Source organism: Ammospiza caudacuta, chromosome 1 (genome assembly GCF_027887145.1).
Source record: "Ammospiza caudacuta isolate bAmmCau1 chromosome 1, bAmmCau1.pri, whole genome shotgun sequence".
NCBI classification, from domain to species: Eukaryota; Metazoa; Chordata; class Aves; order Passeriformes; family Passerellidae; genus Ammospiza; species Ammospiza caudacuta.
Window position 1 is genome coordinate 8,256,445 of NC_080593.1, and position 17,519 is coordinate 8,273,963.

At 39.4% G+C, this 17,519-nt stretch overlaps 1 protein-coding gene across 3 annotated transcripts in view; it reads left to right on the forward strand.

The window, feature by feature from the left end:
• Nucleotides 1-17,519, forward strand: part of DPP6 (dipeptidyl peptidase like 6) — a 517,007-nt gene that overhangs the window by 414,154 nt on the left and 85,334 nt on the right. For all 3 annotated transcript variants that reach the window (XM_058820947.1, XM_058820930.1, XM_058820938.1), the window contains exon 8: nt 16,177-16,297. In XM_058820947.1, coding sequence (XP_058676930.1) covers nt 16,177-16,297 — 121 coding nt within the window. The remainder of the gene's footprint in view (nt 1-16,176; nt 16,298-17,519) is intronic.

The following is a 17,519-nucleotide window of genomic DNA, read 5'->3' on the forward strand; positions in this document are numbered from 1 at the left end:
CAATTTAGAGAAAACATAACAGATACAGGAACAGGAAAGTCTTTCCTCCATCAGGAGGCTTTCCTCCTCCTGCTGCTCCATCAGGAAATTTGTGTTTGAGAGTCATCGACCCCAGATCTGATCAGAGAGGGGACTCAGCAGCTTTATCTCTGTGCAAAATGTTTTCTGAAGAGCTCTTTGCCTTCGCTGCACACGGCTGGGGGAACTCACACATCATTTTGTTCCAATTCCCCCCCCATGTGCAGGGAGTACCTTTAGGACCTAAAAAAGAAAGCCAAAACATTTTTCCCTTCACTGCTCACTAGCTCTATTTTAAGTCTAAAGTCAGAATTCCACAATATGTAACAAAAGCTACATTTTCTAATTAAAATCTAATATTGAGCGTCATTTGTCACATTCTCCACCCCACAAGTGAATCTTCCTTCCTTTTACAGAGTTTTGCTGTGAATTGTGTGCCCTCAGCACCTGTGGTCACAGCTCACTGCTCACTCACATCATGCTCATTTTACCAAGCTGAAGGGCTGCACCTGATTCCCACCTTGGAAAGAGATCTTATACCAAAACAAAGAAAAATATTCATACCAAAATAGACAAATTAAATATATTTCCAACAGGAGCATATGCACAATCCAGGAGAAGAAAAGTCTTCTTTACAATAAACTTTATAATTTAATGCTGAAGAGGGCGGTATCAATTTCCACCATATTTTTTAAGCAATTTACAGTGAATACTGTAATTTACAGTGAAATTTACAGTGAAAGCCCTAGGAATTCCTGAAGACATCAAGTTTCATGCATGTTCATGCTTATTTTTTCCTTTTTTGTTTTGTCTTTTTTTGTCTTTTTTTACTTCAAGATTTGCAAAATTATTGGCCTGTAATTGAGCTCTATTCCCTGTTCTTGCATTTGGAATCAGGGCAGGTGAGGAGCAACTCACTGATAGTTAAAGCATTATTTTTTCATACTTCTAACATATGTGCCTTTTTGCCCTTTTCTTTGCCAGTAATTGACCTTGAAATACAATTACAGATGTAGTTTATAAAATAAACATGCTTTTACATACATCAATATAATCTTTTTATATCTAATAATCAGCAGAGAATTGCCAGAGGAGAAAAAAAGAAGCTTTTAAAATGAAAAAAAAATAAATAAAAGAAAACAAGAAAAATAAATGAGATCTAGAAACACACCATGTTCATGTTCTGTATTTCAGGACTAACTGGGTTACTAAGAATATAATTGCCAGTGAAATTCGTGTCACCTTCTTTGGAGATGCAAAGACAGAGGAAAAATTAAAGCCTATTAAAATTTGATAGTGGGAATGTGTTTGCTAAATGTGCACTGAGTGGTGTTGCAGGAGAAGGAGGGAAAATGTGTTGAGTGGGAGGGAAAGGATTTGTGGTTTGGGAAGCACAAATCATCTCCCCTGGTCCCAGGAGGCTGCTGGGGGTGTTTGAGGGGGTCCTGCAGCATCAGGGGGACCCCAATTGTGTGTCAGCCCTGGCGCTGCACCCCTGGGCACATCTCCCAGAAAAGGAGGGAGCCAAGGGCAAGTGTGCTTTGCATCACCTTGAAGATACCCCAATTTTCAGGAAATAAAAAAAGCCTTCCCCTTGAAATCTCCTGGTTTGTTCTTTTTTGGCAACATAAAGGGGAAGGCAGGGCAGGAGAGTAAGAGGGATTGGTTCCAGAATTTTTATTCTCTTTGTAGCTTCTGTTTCATCCTTCCTAGGGGAACTTTGGGTTGCTGAGCCTGACCTCTTTCTCTCTTGCATGTCTAATCATTCAAAAAAAGAAATAAATCTGAAATGGAAGGAGCCTGAATGATCTGCATTCTCTGCAATTAAAAATATAGTGGAATATTCCCAGGAGCAATTTTCTATTTATCTTGCTTTATTTTGTCCTTTCTCATTAAATTATATGCCAATTTTTGGATGATTAAGTCCTCAGAGCATGTTTCTTGACTTCTTAGTAGCCTGCAGAATGCCACACATGCCAACTGAGCTGTTTAAATAATGGCAGATACTGGATCAGAGAAAATCTGTCAGAAGATCAGAATGCAAAAAAGCTCTCACTTCTGGCATCTCAGAAAAAAATGCTTCAGCTTTTCTCTGATCTCAGCCAAAGCCTTGACAAATTAAGTCTCACAAAGCTGTTGGAAGAATGGGGCCCTCACCAATGTGAGCTCCAGAGTCATTAGAAAGAGAGCCACTAATTTCGATGCAAGAGGGAACACATTCCCTAATTTTGGCTGCTAATAAAGGGCTCATTCCTCTCATTTGTCCTGCAGCATGAGTCATCATTTATGCCTTTCCAGAATAAGTGAAAAACACTGTTAACTTGGAATAGCTGTGTGATATATTCACTATTTGTGGGTGTAAATGACTATGCAAAATGCCTATGGGAAAAATCCATCCTTTCCATGGTGCACCTGACAGCCCAAAGCCACACTTAGAATTCATTTCATCAGCCTGCTGGCCTGCAGCATGGTACTTGGTGGCTTTTTAGTGAACAGACTGTACTATCCTCTGTTTGTGTGATATTTTCCAGCAATATGAGACTGTGGGTGGCATGACAGGACTGCAAAAAAGTGTTATTCTGTACCTTTGTCCTGTTCTGGGTATGCTTATCTGCACAAGAATCTTCACTCCTTGGATTTCTTCTCTTTCTCTGATCATGCCATCTTATGACTCAACAGCTACCCACTTCTGATTTTGCCACCAAAATATAAAAACCTTCTGTTAATTGATCTTATTGGAATATTTTACCAGTTTCATCATGTTCCATCTCATGTTCCAAGGCTCTGCCCACATGCTGAGAGCTCAGCAATGTTCCTGTGCTACATTTGCCCCAACAGCATCTAAGAAAAGGTTAATGATACCTGAGATCCTGAGCTCAGCTTCATGAAACTTGTGTGGCTGACAGACCTGGACCTGTCTATTTATCAAGAAAAGTGAGTGCAGTGTGAAGAGGTTTTCTTTGCTGTTTTTCTTGGCAGCACAGACAAAATCAAGGGAGTGTTTCAGTGCTTCAGGGACTGCCCAGTAACTGAGGTGCTCAAGGAATCCAATAAACGCAAAAATTTCAGGAGGCTTTTAACTGTCATCCCAAAATGAGCACACCCAGGTTCAAAGTATGTGCATTAAATACAAGGTAGAATTATCCATGGGCCCTGCTGCCACAAGGAGAGAGGATGCGGAGATCTTTTCTAATAAAATGCAGTGAATATTTGTCTGCATTCACAGCACTAAATACAGTTCACAGGAGCTGTTAAACTCCCATATCAAAAGCAGAAGCACTTCTGTTGTGCTGCTATTTTCTTTTTTCTTTTTTTTTTTCAAAATCAGAATCTGTAACCATCCTGACAGATATTAATGGCAATGGTGACACATCAGATGCTGGGGGAAGCAGTTTTGCACAACTTCAGAGGCAGCAGTTATAATTCTAAAAAAATCTCTCTCATAGATCATAATATTTATTCTTCTACAAAGAGAACTATTTCTTTTAAAGTTCTCCTGACCAGTCAGTCTATTATTGTTTACACAGTTTCTTTAAGTTCAAAAAAGATCCAGAAAGCAGATTGGGGTTGCTGGAAGTTTTGCATGTCCTTGCATTTACTGCAGCCCCACAGAAGGGTAAAAACAGGTTTTTCATGTCTTCATAGCAATAAGCCTTTTTCAGTGTCAACTCTTTTTGGAGCAGGAACTATCTCTTTTTCTTGTAGATTGTGCTGCAATCAAGTTTATAATTGGTTCTAAGGTAACAGAAGTTAAGTTTCACAGCAGGTGCAGAAGATGCAATAAGAAATCTATATTTCAGGGAAATGCAAATGCCCGGGGAAAAATGGAGTGATTCTTTCAGCCTCTTCCAGGTTAGGGGTTTGCAGGTGCCTTCAAACAGTGAACGCTGATGCTGGTAAATAGCTTAGTGTCATAAATATTAAAAAGTGCAATACAATTAAGTGAACCATTGGATTTTTTACTATATAAAACATTTGAATGGTAGATCCTGCTGCATGACCAGAACCTACCCATTTCCCTTATAATTTTTTTCAATGCTGTAGTACAATGTTTTTCCAACTAGTCTATCTAGATGCAAAAAAATAAAAAAGCTGGTTAAGTGATGACACCTGGAACTAAACTGGAGTGACTCCTCTAATTAGGAGCTTTTTCCCTGCCTGAATTCGTGCCTGTCTTGCCAGCTTAGTTCCAGGCAGAAGGGCTGCACAGATAGCAGGGGAAGGGGACCATTTCCACAGGAGGCACTGAATCATCTGCTGTTGTTCCTATTCCAGAAGGGCTTTTAAACTGCTCTGTGAATAATTGCTGTAGGTCTATTTGTCTCTACCATTCTTTCATAGATTTTTGCATCATTATTTTCAAGCTGTTGTTCTCTCAACTTTTCTTTTTTGCAATGACATATGAATCAATATTTAGCTGGTGAATATATAGTGGTCTACTGTATGTAATTATTCTGGATTGCTTGTCTTGCTAGTTGGAAAAATAAAAAGACTTCTGCCCTGTGTCCCTTTCCCCCAACCCCAAAGTTTATGGAACCTCTATTTAAGCATAGTGAGAGATATTCAGACAGATTTTAACATGATCCCTACATTCTGGAAAAGCAAGAATTTCAGCATGATAATGTGCCATCTCCTCATTCCCTTCTTGAGCATCAGAATATGATTTTTTTAGGAAAATTTAATTTAAATATATTACATATAGACTGAGCACCTGGACAGGTTACTCCTTTCCTCTCTCCCCTCACTTATTCAAATAATTCCACTGGAAAGTGTTGTGTTTAGGTTTTGTTTTGGTTTTTTTTTGTTAGGGTTTTATTCCTTTGATGCTCTCTCTTTGTTTACAGTGGCAGCAGTGTCCTTTTTTTAGCTTTTCACATCCTTGTCATTCCTTTGTCACCCTGGGCTTGGTGTTGGGTCCTTGTGCCCTAAAGGGAGGCTTTGGCACAGTCAGTGTTTTGTTCTTTGCTGAGAAATTGTCACATCTCTTCTCCTCCCAGCATCTTGGTGCTGCTTGCCATCTTCATCAGGTGGCAAAAGAGCAGGATATTTAGACTAACTGCAGGTGCTGCAATAAAATGTTACTGAAGGAATATTCAGGTAATTTATTTAAAATAGGATGCTGCTCTTTTTGTGGCCGTGAAATATTTCAGAGGACAAAATGAAATTTGCTATTTGCCATAGAATTTCACCAATAAATCAGAAAGTAATTGCCCTTACACCCAAATATGACACATAGGATGATGCAGGCATTTCCCCTGGGGGTGTGACACTGCCACAGGCTTCCTCTGTGATTTCTTATATGTCACTTTGTTTTCTGGTGAAGTTTGATTTTTTATATGTCACTCTGTTTTCTGGTGAAGTTACAGCAATAGATTCCTACTTTTAAATGGACTTACAGAATTGATGCATTAAATGTCACTGACATTCAGTCTGCATTAAGGAAACTGTGTTCTCGCAAGAAATGCAAATATCCATGGATTTGCTAGCTTAGAGGAACTCACCATCCTGTTCCTTTACAAGGAAAGTACTGAGTTCTCTTCCTTTATATGTTACCACATTTCCTCACCTGCTTCTGTACAATATTCCTAGCAGGAAAACACTCCAGTATTGGCTCAGTACCACTGGAATTTATTCCCTCCCTTTACAGAAATTTCTTGAATTTCAATTGAGATTAGTGGATATTGAACCACTCTTTTTTATTAGGGGCAGTTTTCATTCCAGAGATCTGACTGCCAAAAATTTATTCCTGTCTGTGCACAAGTGTTTCCTGACATCTTACAAATCATTGGTAGGTGGAGGATGTCCTTTGGAATATGTGCTTAGGAAAAGTGTTGTTCTTGAAAAGTGCAGTGAAAATATTGACCTTTTCTTTTAGATAGCTGCCATGAAAATATTGACCTTATCTTTTAGACAGCAGCAATTATGGCTGAGAGTGTGGGGAAGTTACAGACATTGGGATGCCACAGGCAGGACTGGGCAGTGCCACCCAAGGAGGGTCCCAGCTTGGCTTGTGGTGCTGCTCCCTCCTTCCCCAGGAGCTGCCTCTTCCCAGAGAGATGAGGAAACTTCATGGAAAATTCTGTTAGCTCTCCTCCCCACCTGCTGGAATAGGTGTTGAGTGTTTCTACAACCGAGCTTCTAATTAAAGAGGATTATTGCAGTGGCCAGCTCACTGCCCAAGGTCAGATGTGCACCTGGAGGAATCCTAAATCCCAATTGCCAGTTTCTTTGTGCTGACACAAATAATCTTTGTGCTGCTCTTAGTCAGGTGTTCTCTCTATAACACAATAAAGTATTTTAAATGGAACTCTGTATCATCTCACATTAAATAATCTAATTTATAGTCATGCCCTACGTAACCATCAGAGATATTAGGTTATGGAATACACGATAATCCATCAAGCAGAACTTAAAAGCAGAAGCAGAGTTCCATACTAAATGGTACATTTACTATTACATTCTTTTATATAACAAGGCAGTTATAAATTAAAATAACCCCATTAGAATACAGGGCAATGAAATACGAGCAGACATGGCTCTTTCTCTTTGTTGAGGTGAAGCAAACCCTCCTTTCTTCCCTGAAGAACAGAAAATAGGACAGCAGATTTTTCTTGAAACATACATTTTAAAATCTCCAGAAATGTGATAACTGTTTATTTACCTGTACTTTGGCAAATTCTAGGTGTGATTAGAATCCATGCATGTTGTGGTCTATCCTGCTCACAGAATACAAATTGAAATGCACAGCATCTGTAACAATGCAATGTCAAAAATGTTAAAAAACTTGTAAAAAACAGAGAAGAATATTAATGCACTGAACGACTTAAACTGAGAGAATCAAGTGGAAAAAAAAAATCTTCTGTACCCAGTTTAAAAGGAAAAATTTTGGGAATATGTCTCCATATCATAGAAATCTGCCATTACTTCTGTAGTCTATTATTTGGGACTTTATCTCAAGTATTAGTTTTGACAATTTTGGATTGTCCAAAGGTATTTAAACCCACAAGATCATAAAAACTCTACTGATTTCCTCAGAGACACTGCAAGGGGGATACTTCCAAGCACGTTTTTGAGTAGGCCAAAATCTGCTCTCCTAAATTCCAGGGCTTTATTCTTTTTTCTGCCATATTTCCTCTTGTGATCCTGAATTTCACCATCTCATGGTGTGTGCAGCATCAGCTACTCCCAGCTTTCACCTTGCCCTGAAATTTCTCAGGTTTGAAAGTGTGAGGTCCAGCAGAGCATCTCCACCAGCTTCTTCATCACCTGTGTCAGGACAAACGCCCTCCACAGACCTCTGGGTTATTGTGCTTGTGGTTTTGACCCTGCAGGAGATAAAGGTTAAGGTTCCCCATGAGGATGAGGGTATTTAAATGTGAGCCTTCTACCATTTACATGGAGAAGGGCACATCTCCTTCCTCCTGACCAGAAAGCCGCGATCAGGTGCTCCCACTGCTCCTTTCCCTCCTCCACCCATAGCCAGGTCCCACAAGGAGATCACTGACCCCAGCCCCAACAGGAGTCACCTCCAGACCTGGAGAGCCACATCCCCTCTGGGGAACCCTTCAGACTCTGCTCTGGAGCTCTGCTCTCTTCACAGAGACAGGAAATGTTTCTTTATTTGAACATACAAAGGAATGTTTTTTCCATTCTCTCTGCTGTTTCGGTTGCTTTGTTGATCGCACATAACAAAAGCAAAATCAAGTTCTTAATGTTTATTTTGCAAGATATATTGGCAGTTTCCAACCTATGTGGCTAAAATCAGCATGATTTACTGTGGTGACTCTTCTGCAAATGACTCTTTTCCCAAATATGTAATCAAGGCCACTGAAGGCAGGAGAATTTTTGTTTGACTTTTGCATTGGTCCTGTTGGTTTCCCTTGCACAAACAACTGCATTTCTTTTCACTGCACTAATTTCTGTGCAGCCAAGCTCTTATACCACTGGAATCAGATGTTTTCAAATCTTTCATCCCCAGTGATGAGTCATGAATATTGGTTTTGATGTGTTCATGGATCAGCATGATTCTTACATGCATCAATCTTCACTTCTGTATTCTCTGTCTGCAGTGGTCCCTTGGGTTTTTTTCACCATCTCTGTCCTGAAATCTTCCCTGCAGAATTATTTTAAACAGGTTTAAAATTCCCTGTGATGTAAACATTACCTTTTCCTATATCTGGGCCAGGTAAATTTGAATTAAACTGAGCTTTATCTCTTTGTGGCATACCTTCAGAAATTGCAATGTCTTCTAAATCCCTGGTGTCTTAAGGAGTTAGCTTCTTACTTTGACTTAAAACAGACAAATGGTCTGGTATGAAAAACTGCGACTGTAGCCTTTTCTGTCAATTATTTATTAAGATGTGATTCTTTGCAATGTTCTGATTGTGTGGAAGAGTTTAATTGTGTAATCACTGGTCTTAATAATGACATTTTCATTTTATGAAGAAAAAAAAGTTGATTTAAAATTCTTTATCTCACTCCTCTGTCACAATTGTATTCTGTCTCTTTCCTAAGTTATGAACATGAACCAATTGAAGGAGAGAATGAAAATATTTTGAAGTTTTTTGTCTTGTATCTTTTTTATCACCTGCTATCAAGCTATTTTTAAATGGCAAGAAGAAAAACCTAATTAAAATACTAGATCTGATTATGCAAGCTCACTGGTGAGGAGCAGTTTATGGTTTTATTACCCTTTTTGAAGAACTGATAAGAGCTGGTGTAATCACATCATATGCATTAGGAAAAACACTAATGACAGAATTCATTAATGACAGCTATTTGAACATCAAAGTTTGCATTTTATGAGGCTCAAAAGAAGAAATTGGCAGAGTATTAATTAAATAATGCATAATCAATCAGCAACAAGCTTTAGAACTGATTTTGAATTGATCACACATTTTTTCTGCTGAAGTTGATGTAAGGGCAGGAACTGCAAAATGCCAAGACCTTTCTGGTACAATGCTTGTCACACTTCCTTGGGATCACAAAATGAAAACACAATTATTGTTTCTGCTTCAAGATGCTGCATGGATGAGGACAGGCCCAGGCTGATTCTGGGTGGCACAGACAGGATTTAACTCAAAAAAACAGCAGGGAATCTCTCTCTTTGCAGCTTTTCATTCCCACTGTCCTCAGCTTCCAGGTTTCACATAGCAGCATAAAAACAAAACTAATTTAAGAGGGGATATTTCCAAAATATTTGGATGGAATTAGAGAGCACTGGAAATGGTGTAGAGGGAAGGTCTTTCTGTTTGTGCATTTCTAGGAAGGGTTTGATCACAATCAAAGCTACTTATGTCCATGGTCTGACATTTCCAAACCACATTTACAAGCTGTGGCTCTGTTACAGACCTCAGCCAGCTACTTAGCATATAAATAAAGACATAATACTTTTCCACTTCCTGAACATATTGGTAAGATAAATCTGTGTATTTTCCAGTGGCATTCTGATCAATGTGATGAATAACACCATATAAATATGTAGACAGTTAATATACAGTTCAGCACAAAACATTCCTGTCACTGAACCAAAAAAAAATGGACAGGAGTCAGACTGTTCTAAGGCAGTGCCTTATGATAAAAAGTTTTTTTTAAAAAGTCCTTGATTAAAGAAAATCTTTAAATCCCCTTGTGGGATTATTGTGGTGGGTTGCCCTCCATGCTGCTCTATCACTCCCCTTCCCCAATGGGCCTGGGGGAGAAAATTCTATGAAAATCTCATGGGTGAAGATAAGGACAGGGGAATCACCTGCCAGTTGCCATTGGGGCAGAACAGACTCCATTTGAGGAAATCAGTTTAATAATTTGCTATCAATTGTAACAGAATTATGAGAGTGAGAAATAAAATAAAAATAACCACAGCTTCTCTTCCTACCCTTCCCCATCTACTGGTGACCTTGGTGTTTGTGGTGTCTGTGTTTCTCTCACAGTTCGTCACTCCTCTCATATACATACAAACCCAGCATTTTCACCCTTTTATAAATACATTTTCACAGATGCACTAGCAGTGCCCCTGATGGGCTCATCTTTAACCAGTAGCAGGTGTTTATTTTTTTCATAATTTTTTTTTTTGTGTACTGATTCTTCAAAGTAAATACAGGTGTTTCTGAGAGGTGCAAAAAAGTTTAAAATTATTCTGTTTCTTTTTTTATTATTCAGAATGTGCTCTCAGGTAAACTGGTTTTCCAACAAAAGAGCAGAAAGAGAAAACATAAAGAAACAATGAAATATATCATGTTGGATGAGGAGAGGATAGTGTGTTTATTTGTAGTTCTATTTCCCCTCTCACTGTGTCTTCCTTTTTGTGCCTGATCTTTTTAAGCCTCAAAGGAAGATTGAACTGATTTTGAATTTAAAGCAGGGTTCTGTGGCTTAATCCCAGCCAGCAGCCAAGCCCCACACAGCTGATTGCTCCAGTGGGATCAGGGAGAGAACCAGAAGAGTAAAATCCAGAACACTCATGGGTGGAGATAAATGCAGTTTAACAGGGAAAGCAAAAGTTGTGCACACAAACAAAGCAAAAGAGGAATTAATTCCCTGTTTCCCACAGGTGTTCAGCCACCTGCAGAAGAGCAGGGCACCATCACATGTATCAGTGACTTGGGATGACAAACACCATCCCTCCAGAAGTTCCCCTCTTCCTTCTCCTTTCTTTCTTAAAGTCATCATGCTGACTTTAGGAGTCAGCATCATGATGATTTTAAATACTTATCATGATGCTGGGACAGCCCTTGGGGCAGTTGGGGTCCCCTGTCCTGGCTGTGTCCCCTCCCATCATCCCAGGCACCCCCAGCATCCTCGACAGCGTGGCAGCGCAAAAAGCAGAAAATTCTGTGTAAGCCCTGCTCAGCAATAACAAAAATATCTCTGCATTATCAACACTGTGCTCAGCACAAATCCAAAACACAGCCACTGGGAGGAAAATTAACTCTGCCCCAGCCAAAGCCAGCACACAGTGCCAAGGAAAGATTTGTGACTCTGTTCATGAAAACCAGTTCTTGTTGATCAGACTCTCCATGTCAGAGTGCCAACCTTTCCATGTCATCTCTTCTCTCACAGGTAAATCCTGTGGGCTCACCTTGCACTGTGGAAACGTGTGGGAAACATTTGCACTTCTCAATGTGCTAATAACTTGAAGTAATAAGCATCCAGGCATTAACTTTATGAGAAATTTGAGTGATGCAGCTCATGCAGTTGACAAGTTATGCATTAGGAATTGTGAGGTAAAGAGAACATAAAGTTAGAATGCCACTCTACAGCTGGTAAATAAATAGGAGCACTAAAAATGCAGATTAGTGCACATGAATTTCTTTTTTTTTGATCTATGGAGAAGTGGGAATTTCACACACCTCTTTGGCTGGATGGAAGGTAGGCAGACCAACTGTAAAAGGAGGTGTTCACCTACTCAAAATAGTTGGTCACTGTGACTTTTTAAGTCTTAAGGAGATGATTTTCATTATAATCTTTAAAAAAATCCATAAATGAATCCATTTAAAAGTACCAATATTTTAATTAATGCAGCATAATTTCTGAATACCACTCTGGGTCAGTTTGGTGGAGACTATTATTTTAGAAGCCCTTAAGCAGTCGCAAAAGCATTTTAAATAAATCCTTGAATCAGTCAGTGTCATTAAGGCTTTTGCATGTTTGAAGTGACTTAAGTTTAATTCGTTGTTAGATCAAATATTTACCCTACTGTATAAATTTATCTTACTGGATACTTAAGCTTTGACTTTTCTTCCTGTCTCAGGCTTGTGGAAGAGGGTCCAATCACCCTCTTCTTTTTTTTCTCCAATTTTAATTGTGTGGTGCAAGGATGTCTAATAGTTTGGGATTTTCAATTCTAACACCATTTGCATACAGACAGAGATTTCTTTCCAGATCACAGGAGTTAGTGGTGTGCTGATACCTGAGGATAAAGGGTTACAGCTCAAAGTCACAAACTGAGCCACATAAAGCAAAATCCATTGATTTTTATTATCCTGGGATTAAATGAATGCATTTGAAAAAACCCAAACTTTATCTAGATCCCCTCAGATGTTGCAGTTATTTTTGTTAAGTGTTTAATCTTGGGAGCATTTGTTAAAACATCCAGCAGAAAGAGAGGTCTTCTGCTAGATCCAGTGGTGAGAAGTTTCATATGTTAATTCCGATTTCATTAGGAAAAATATTCTAGGTTTCATTGGTTTGCCTGTTGTTTTTGAGAAATAAAATGGTAAAAATACATTTTTTTCGTTTATTCTGTGTCTGTCCATCATCTTGTAAAACTTACATCTTCCTTTTTTTTTCTGTAGAGTTAGCAATTTCTGTTTCTTCAGTCTATGAATGGATGTTTCCATTCTTCTCACTTCTTTCAGAATATCTTCTCTTTCATCTGTGTTGAATGTGTCATGATGAAAAGGGACATGGTACTGAGCACAGGGTTCTCCTGGCTTAGCACAGCTTGGTTTTCCATGCCAGCAGTTGTGTTCAGTGTTGGATTTTAAGGCACGTGTGCTGCAAGAGTGTCTGGGTTAAAGTCTTGCTCAAATATGCACAGCAAAAGAGAAGACACCAGAAATTTGGGCTCTGCTCTTTATCTCCTGTACAGAGAGGCATAAAACTGAACTTGATCCCTTCTGTCATCATTTTAAATTTGTCTAGGAGTGCTATGCAAAGCTGACGTGAAGTAATGTAAAAGTGATGTCTGAACATATTTTTACTATTCTTCTTTACTGAAATTTCTTATCCCCTAATTAGCTGACAGGATTGATCATTTGATAGAAAGCACTGCTTTGATGCCAGGAAACCAAAACAGTAAAAATTGTTACACAGGTATTTCACAATAACTTCAAATCTGTTTCTAACATGGGATGTGAGGTAATCCAAAGACATTTCTCTCTTGATGAATAACAGAAGTCCAAAAGCTTTTTCTTAATTTATAAGATACATTACACAGAAATCTTCCTTGTGCTGCTTCAGTTATCTTTTATCTTGATTATGGTTGATGTTTTTAGGGTACAAGGCACTGTAGTTAGGAGGACAATTTTCAAATCTCCATGAGGTGCTGCAGTTTGGCTCTGAGTTATATGGGAGGCAGTTTGAAGTCAGAGCACTATATTATTTCTCCACTGCAGCACCAGATACCTCACACAGCCTGATGAGTGCAATGAAGCTTTGAAAGATCAAACGGTGAAGATGGAAACATTGCAATACTTTAAAAAGGGAAGGGTGGGAGCAGGTTGTCAATCCACTTTCTTTATTTTTCCTGTAAACTCATAAAACATTGAATATAGTACAAAATATTGCAAACCTTATTTTGCTGGAAGAACGTGGGCAAGGGAAGGGTTGCATCACTTGAATAAATCCAATTGATTGTGTGCCTGTCATAGAAGAGCTCTTACCCAAGCACCCCTTAGCACATTTAGTACTCAGACACGGAGATTTTGATTTATTTGAACTCTGAGTATCTTATTCTGCTTAGTCTTCACAATTTTTATGCACATTTAAACTTCAACAACCTCCCCATATGCAGATTAGCTAATACATAAAATTCTTTACTTGGAATACCTTATCTGGCTGCTCTGTTTACTAAAATTCAGGGTAGGAAAGAATGTAATATCTTTCACAATGTATTTTTTACTTTCCAAATCTATTCATTGAATGCAGCTCTTCCTAGCTTAAAAGGAAGTAGAGCAAGCTACAGTTTCAGTAATAATTTTTACCTTTAGGCAAACCTGCTATAACTCCTGCCAAAATTAAATTAAGATCTATACTTTCTTCTGGAATCTTTCCAGCTCATCTTTGGGTGAAACATATACCATAATAGGATGTGAAACAGAAGATGAAAGCAAATATTTTTCCCAATTCTGCCTTTTCATAACATGAGAAGCTGCTTTCTAGTATCATGGTAAAAATACATAACATTTATTCCAGTATCTTCAAGTACAGAAAAACCCATTTATAAATGTCTACTAAATTATGTTAACAGTTTGCATTTCAGTCTAAATAGCTTACTGATAACATTTTTTTCAGTTTTAATAGAGTTTAGAAATGTTGAAATGTTTAGAAATGTGTTAAAGACAGGGATGGGGAGCAGAATAAAGGTCCCATGAGGTGAAAGGGTCAGTGACCTGCCACAGCTCTCAGACACACACAGTCCATGGGACTGCATGGGATCCACCCAAGGGAGCTGTGGGAGCTGGCAAAGTGCTCACTGAGCACTGCCCCATCATTTACCAGCAGCCCTGGCTAACTGGGGAGGACCCAGGTCACTGGAGGTCAGCAGATGTGATGCAAAAAGAGCCTACAAAAAAATGTCTACAAAAAGAGCCTACAAAACAATGTCTACAAAAAGAGCTAATGGTGAGGGGTTCAGCAGGGCCAAGTCCTGAATTTGAGTCACAGCAACCCCAGGCAGGGCTACAGGCTGGGGACAGAGTGGCTGGAAAGTGGCCCTGGGGAAAGGACCTGGGGGTGCTGGTTGGTTGACAGCAGCTGAACATGAGCCAGGTGTGCCCAGGTGGCCAAGAAAGCCAAAGGCATCCTGGCCTGAATCAGAAATGGTGTGGCCAGCAGGACCAGGGAGTGATTGTCCCCCTGTCCTGGGCACTGGTGAGACTGCACCCCAAACCCTGTGCTCAGCTCCCTCACAACAAGAAAGACTTTGAGGTGCTGGATCATGTCCAGAGAAGGGCAATGGAGCTGGGGAAGGGTCTGGAGCTCCAAACTTGGAAGAGTGGCTGAGGGAGCTGGGATTGTTTAGCCTGGAGGAAAAGAGGCTCAGGAGAGTGGATGCCTTGTAAAGGCTGATCTAGAACACAGACTAGAACAGATGGAGTTAAAGAATAAAGCAGGAATTTATTAGGAGGTTTCAATAGATCCACCTTGGGCAGCACAAGAGCCCAGCCAGGGCTACACCCAAGATGAACCAAAATGGTCACAAAATGGTCACCAGGTCTCTCACTTTTATAAGTTCTGGTCCATTTGCATATTGGAGTTGATTGTCCAATTACAGCTTTAGGTTATGAAGTTCCATCCTTCTTGGTTTTCTCTCTTCATTGTGCTCTTGGGCCTGAAATTTGGATCATTTGTCTTTGGTCCCCAGCTAGAGAAGGAATTGTTTTGTCTCTGTACTCTGTAAAGAGAGCTTACTACCCCTAATATGAAGCTTAGAACTACAAACTAAAGCAGTACAGAATCTAAAAATACAAAAGCTAAAACCTGAGGCATTGGGGGACCTCATCACTCTCCACAATTACCTAAAAGGAGAGTGTAGCAAGGGGGGATCAGTCTTTTCCCAAGGAGTAACTGGTAAAACAAGAGGAAATGCCTTCAAGTTGTGCCAGGGAGGTTTCAATTGGATTCCAAGAGCAATTCCTTCACAGAAGGGGTTGCCAAGCACGGGAACAGGCTGCCCATGGCAGTGCTGAAGTCACCATCTCTGGGGGTATTTAGAAGATGTGTAGATGTGGCACTGGGGGACGTGCTCTGGTGATGGCCTTGGCAGTGCTGGGTTAATGTTTGGACTCAGTGATCCTAGAATCAGAGAATGGGTTGGGTTGGGTTGGAAGGGACCTTAAAGACTTTAAGAGTGTTTTACAACCAAGTGATTCTGTGATTCTGTGACTTTACTTAGAACCTGGTGTGGTTCACTTTGGGGTGAGGGGACAGGAATTTTTCTATCAGTGACAGAGAAACACAGAACAATTTAACCACACAATAAAGACAGATGCCATGAAACAATATTTTTATTATTGGCTGGCTAAAGCTTTACTTCCTGATCAGCATTTAAACACATGAATAAAGAGCCTGATTCACAGGAACATTTCACAGCAATAGCTCTAACAACTCTCAAAACCTGAGCAATGGAACTCTTCATCTCATGCTCTCTGACTGAACTGTTCAGTTTCTGAAATGAAGACAGGAGGGAGAGAAATAAAGCTTATATCAAAGCACCAAGGCTTCAGTTTGTTGTAAATTAGCATCTTTCTATTAGCTGATGGAACTGGAAACAAGCTGCGGAAATCCTTTTTTTTTGGACAAAAGACGCCATAAAACTGTGATATGTGATTTTGTACTGCGAATTATTGTAAAAGCAAAATGCAAGATTTTATGCTGGAGCCACTGCTTAATGCTGTTCTCTTTTTCTTTTTCTTCCTTTTTTTCCCTTCAAATCAGATATTTATCTTTGAGAATAACATCTATTACTGTGCCCATGTGGGGAAACAAGCCATCCGAGTGGTCTCCACAGGAAAGGAAGGTGTTATTTTCAATGGGCTCAGCGACTGGCTCTATGAAGGTAGGACACAACATTTAGGCCAGCAGTTAGTCATGAGCTTAAGTCACACTCTAGAATAACAGACCTTGCTGGAATTAGACATCCAGCATTGCATTTCTGGGCACTGGAGGACCACAGAGCGGAAAACCTGCTGTTCTAAGAGTTGCCTGATGTGCTGCAGTGGAAATAATGTGAAATGGTGTAAGAATTCTGTTTTCAGGCTGTTTTCTTTCCCTTAGTCCAAAGGTAATAAATCACTGGGCTTTAATGAACAGAACTGCTTCGTTATTTAATGGCACCTGCAATCACTCATGGACGTGGCAGTTTTCAAATCACAAAAAAGGACAGAAATGGGGAGGGAAAAGGGTTCTATCTTAAAAGAGAAAGTGAGAAAACAATTTTACTTGATTAGCTGTTTTCCACAGAACTAGGTGGGCCTTGGAAACTGCCCACATCTTGCCACCTAAAAAAATTTCTAAAAGCAGACCCCAGTAATTGGCTTCTTTCCTGTGAAAATGGGCCTGACAGGGTGGAGGGTCATCTCTGAAGCACTGTTCTCTTTGATCCTTTTAGTTGGCAAATGGCCATTTTGGTGTGTGTGAGCAGCTGCTTGAAAAGTGATCTCAGCTGCTTATTAGCTTGGGAGAGGATCCTCACCACCCCCAGTTCTTTTGGGTGTTGTTGTAGGCTTTTAAAGTAATATATCAGAATAAAAATTTAAAACACACACACACATATATGTATACGTATATGTATATGTATATGTATATGTATATGTATATGTATATGTATATGTGTATGTATATGTGTATGTATATGTATATGTATATGTGTATCTATATATCTATATCTATATATCTATATCTATATCTGTATCTATATATCTGTATCTATATCTGTGTCTATTTATCTTTATATGTCTTTATCTATATCATCTATCGATATCTATATCTATATCTATATATCTGTATGTATATCTTTGTCTATTTATCTATATATCTATATTTCCATGTGTATATCTTTGTCTATTTATCTATATATCTTTATCTATATCATCTATATCTGTATCTATTTGTCTATATCTATATGTATAACAGGTACAGATCATGCATCTCTCTCTGCTGCTGACTAAGCTGCTGCCAGCAGTTCCTTCTCACAGGGATCCTGGCTTTTGGACCTGGCAGTGTCTCTTTCCTCTCACACAGCTTCCCTCTAAAGTCACCCTTTCTCATACAGGTCCCAG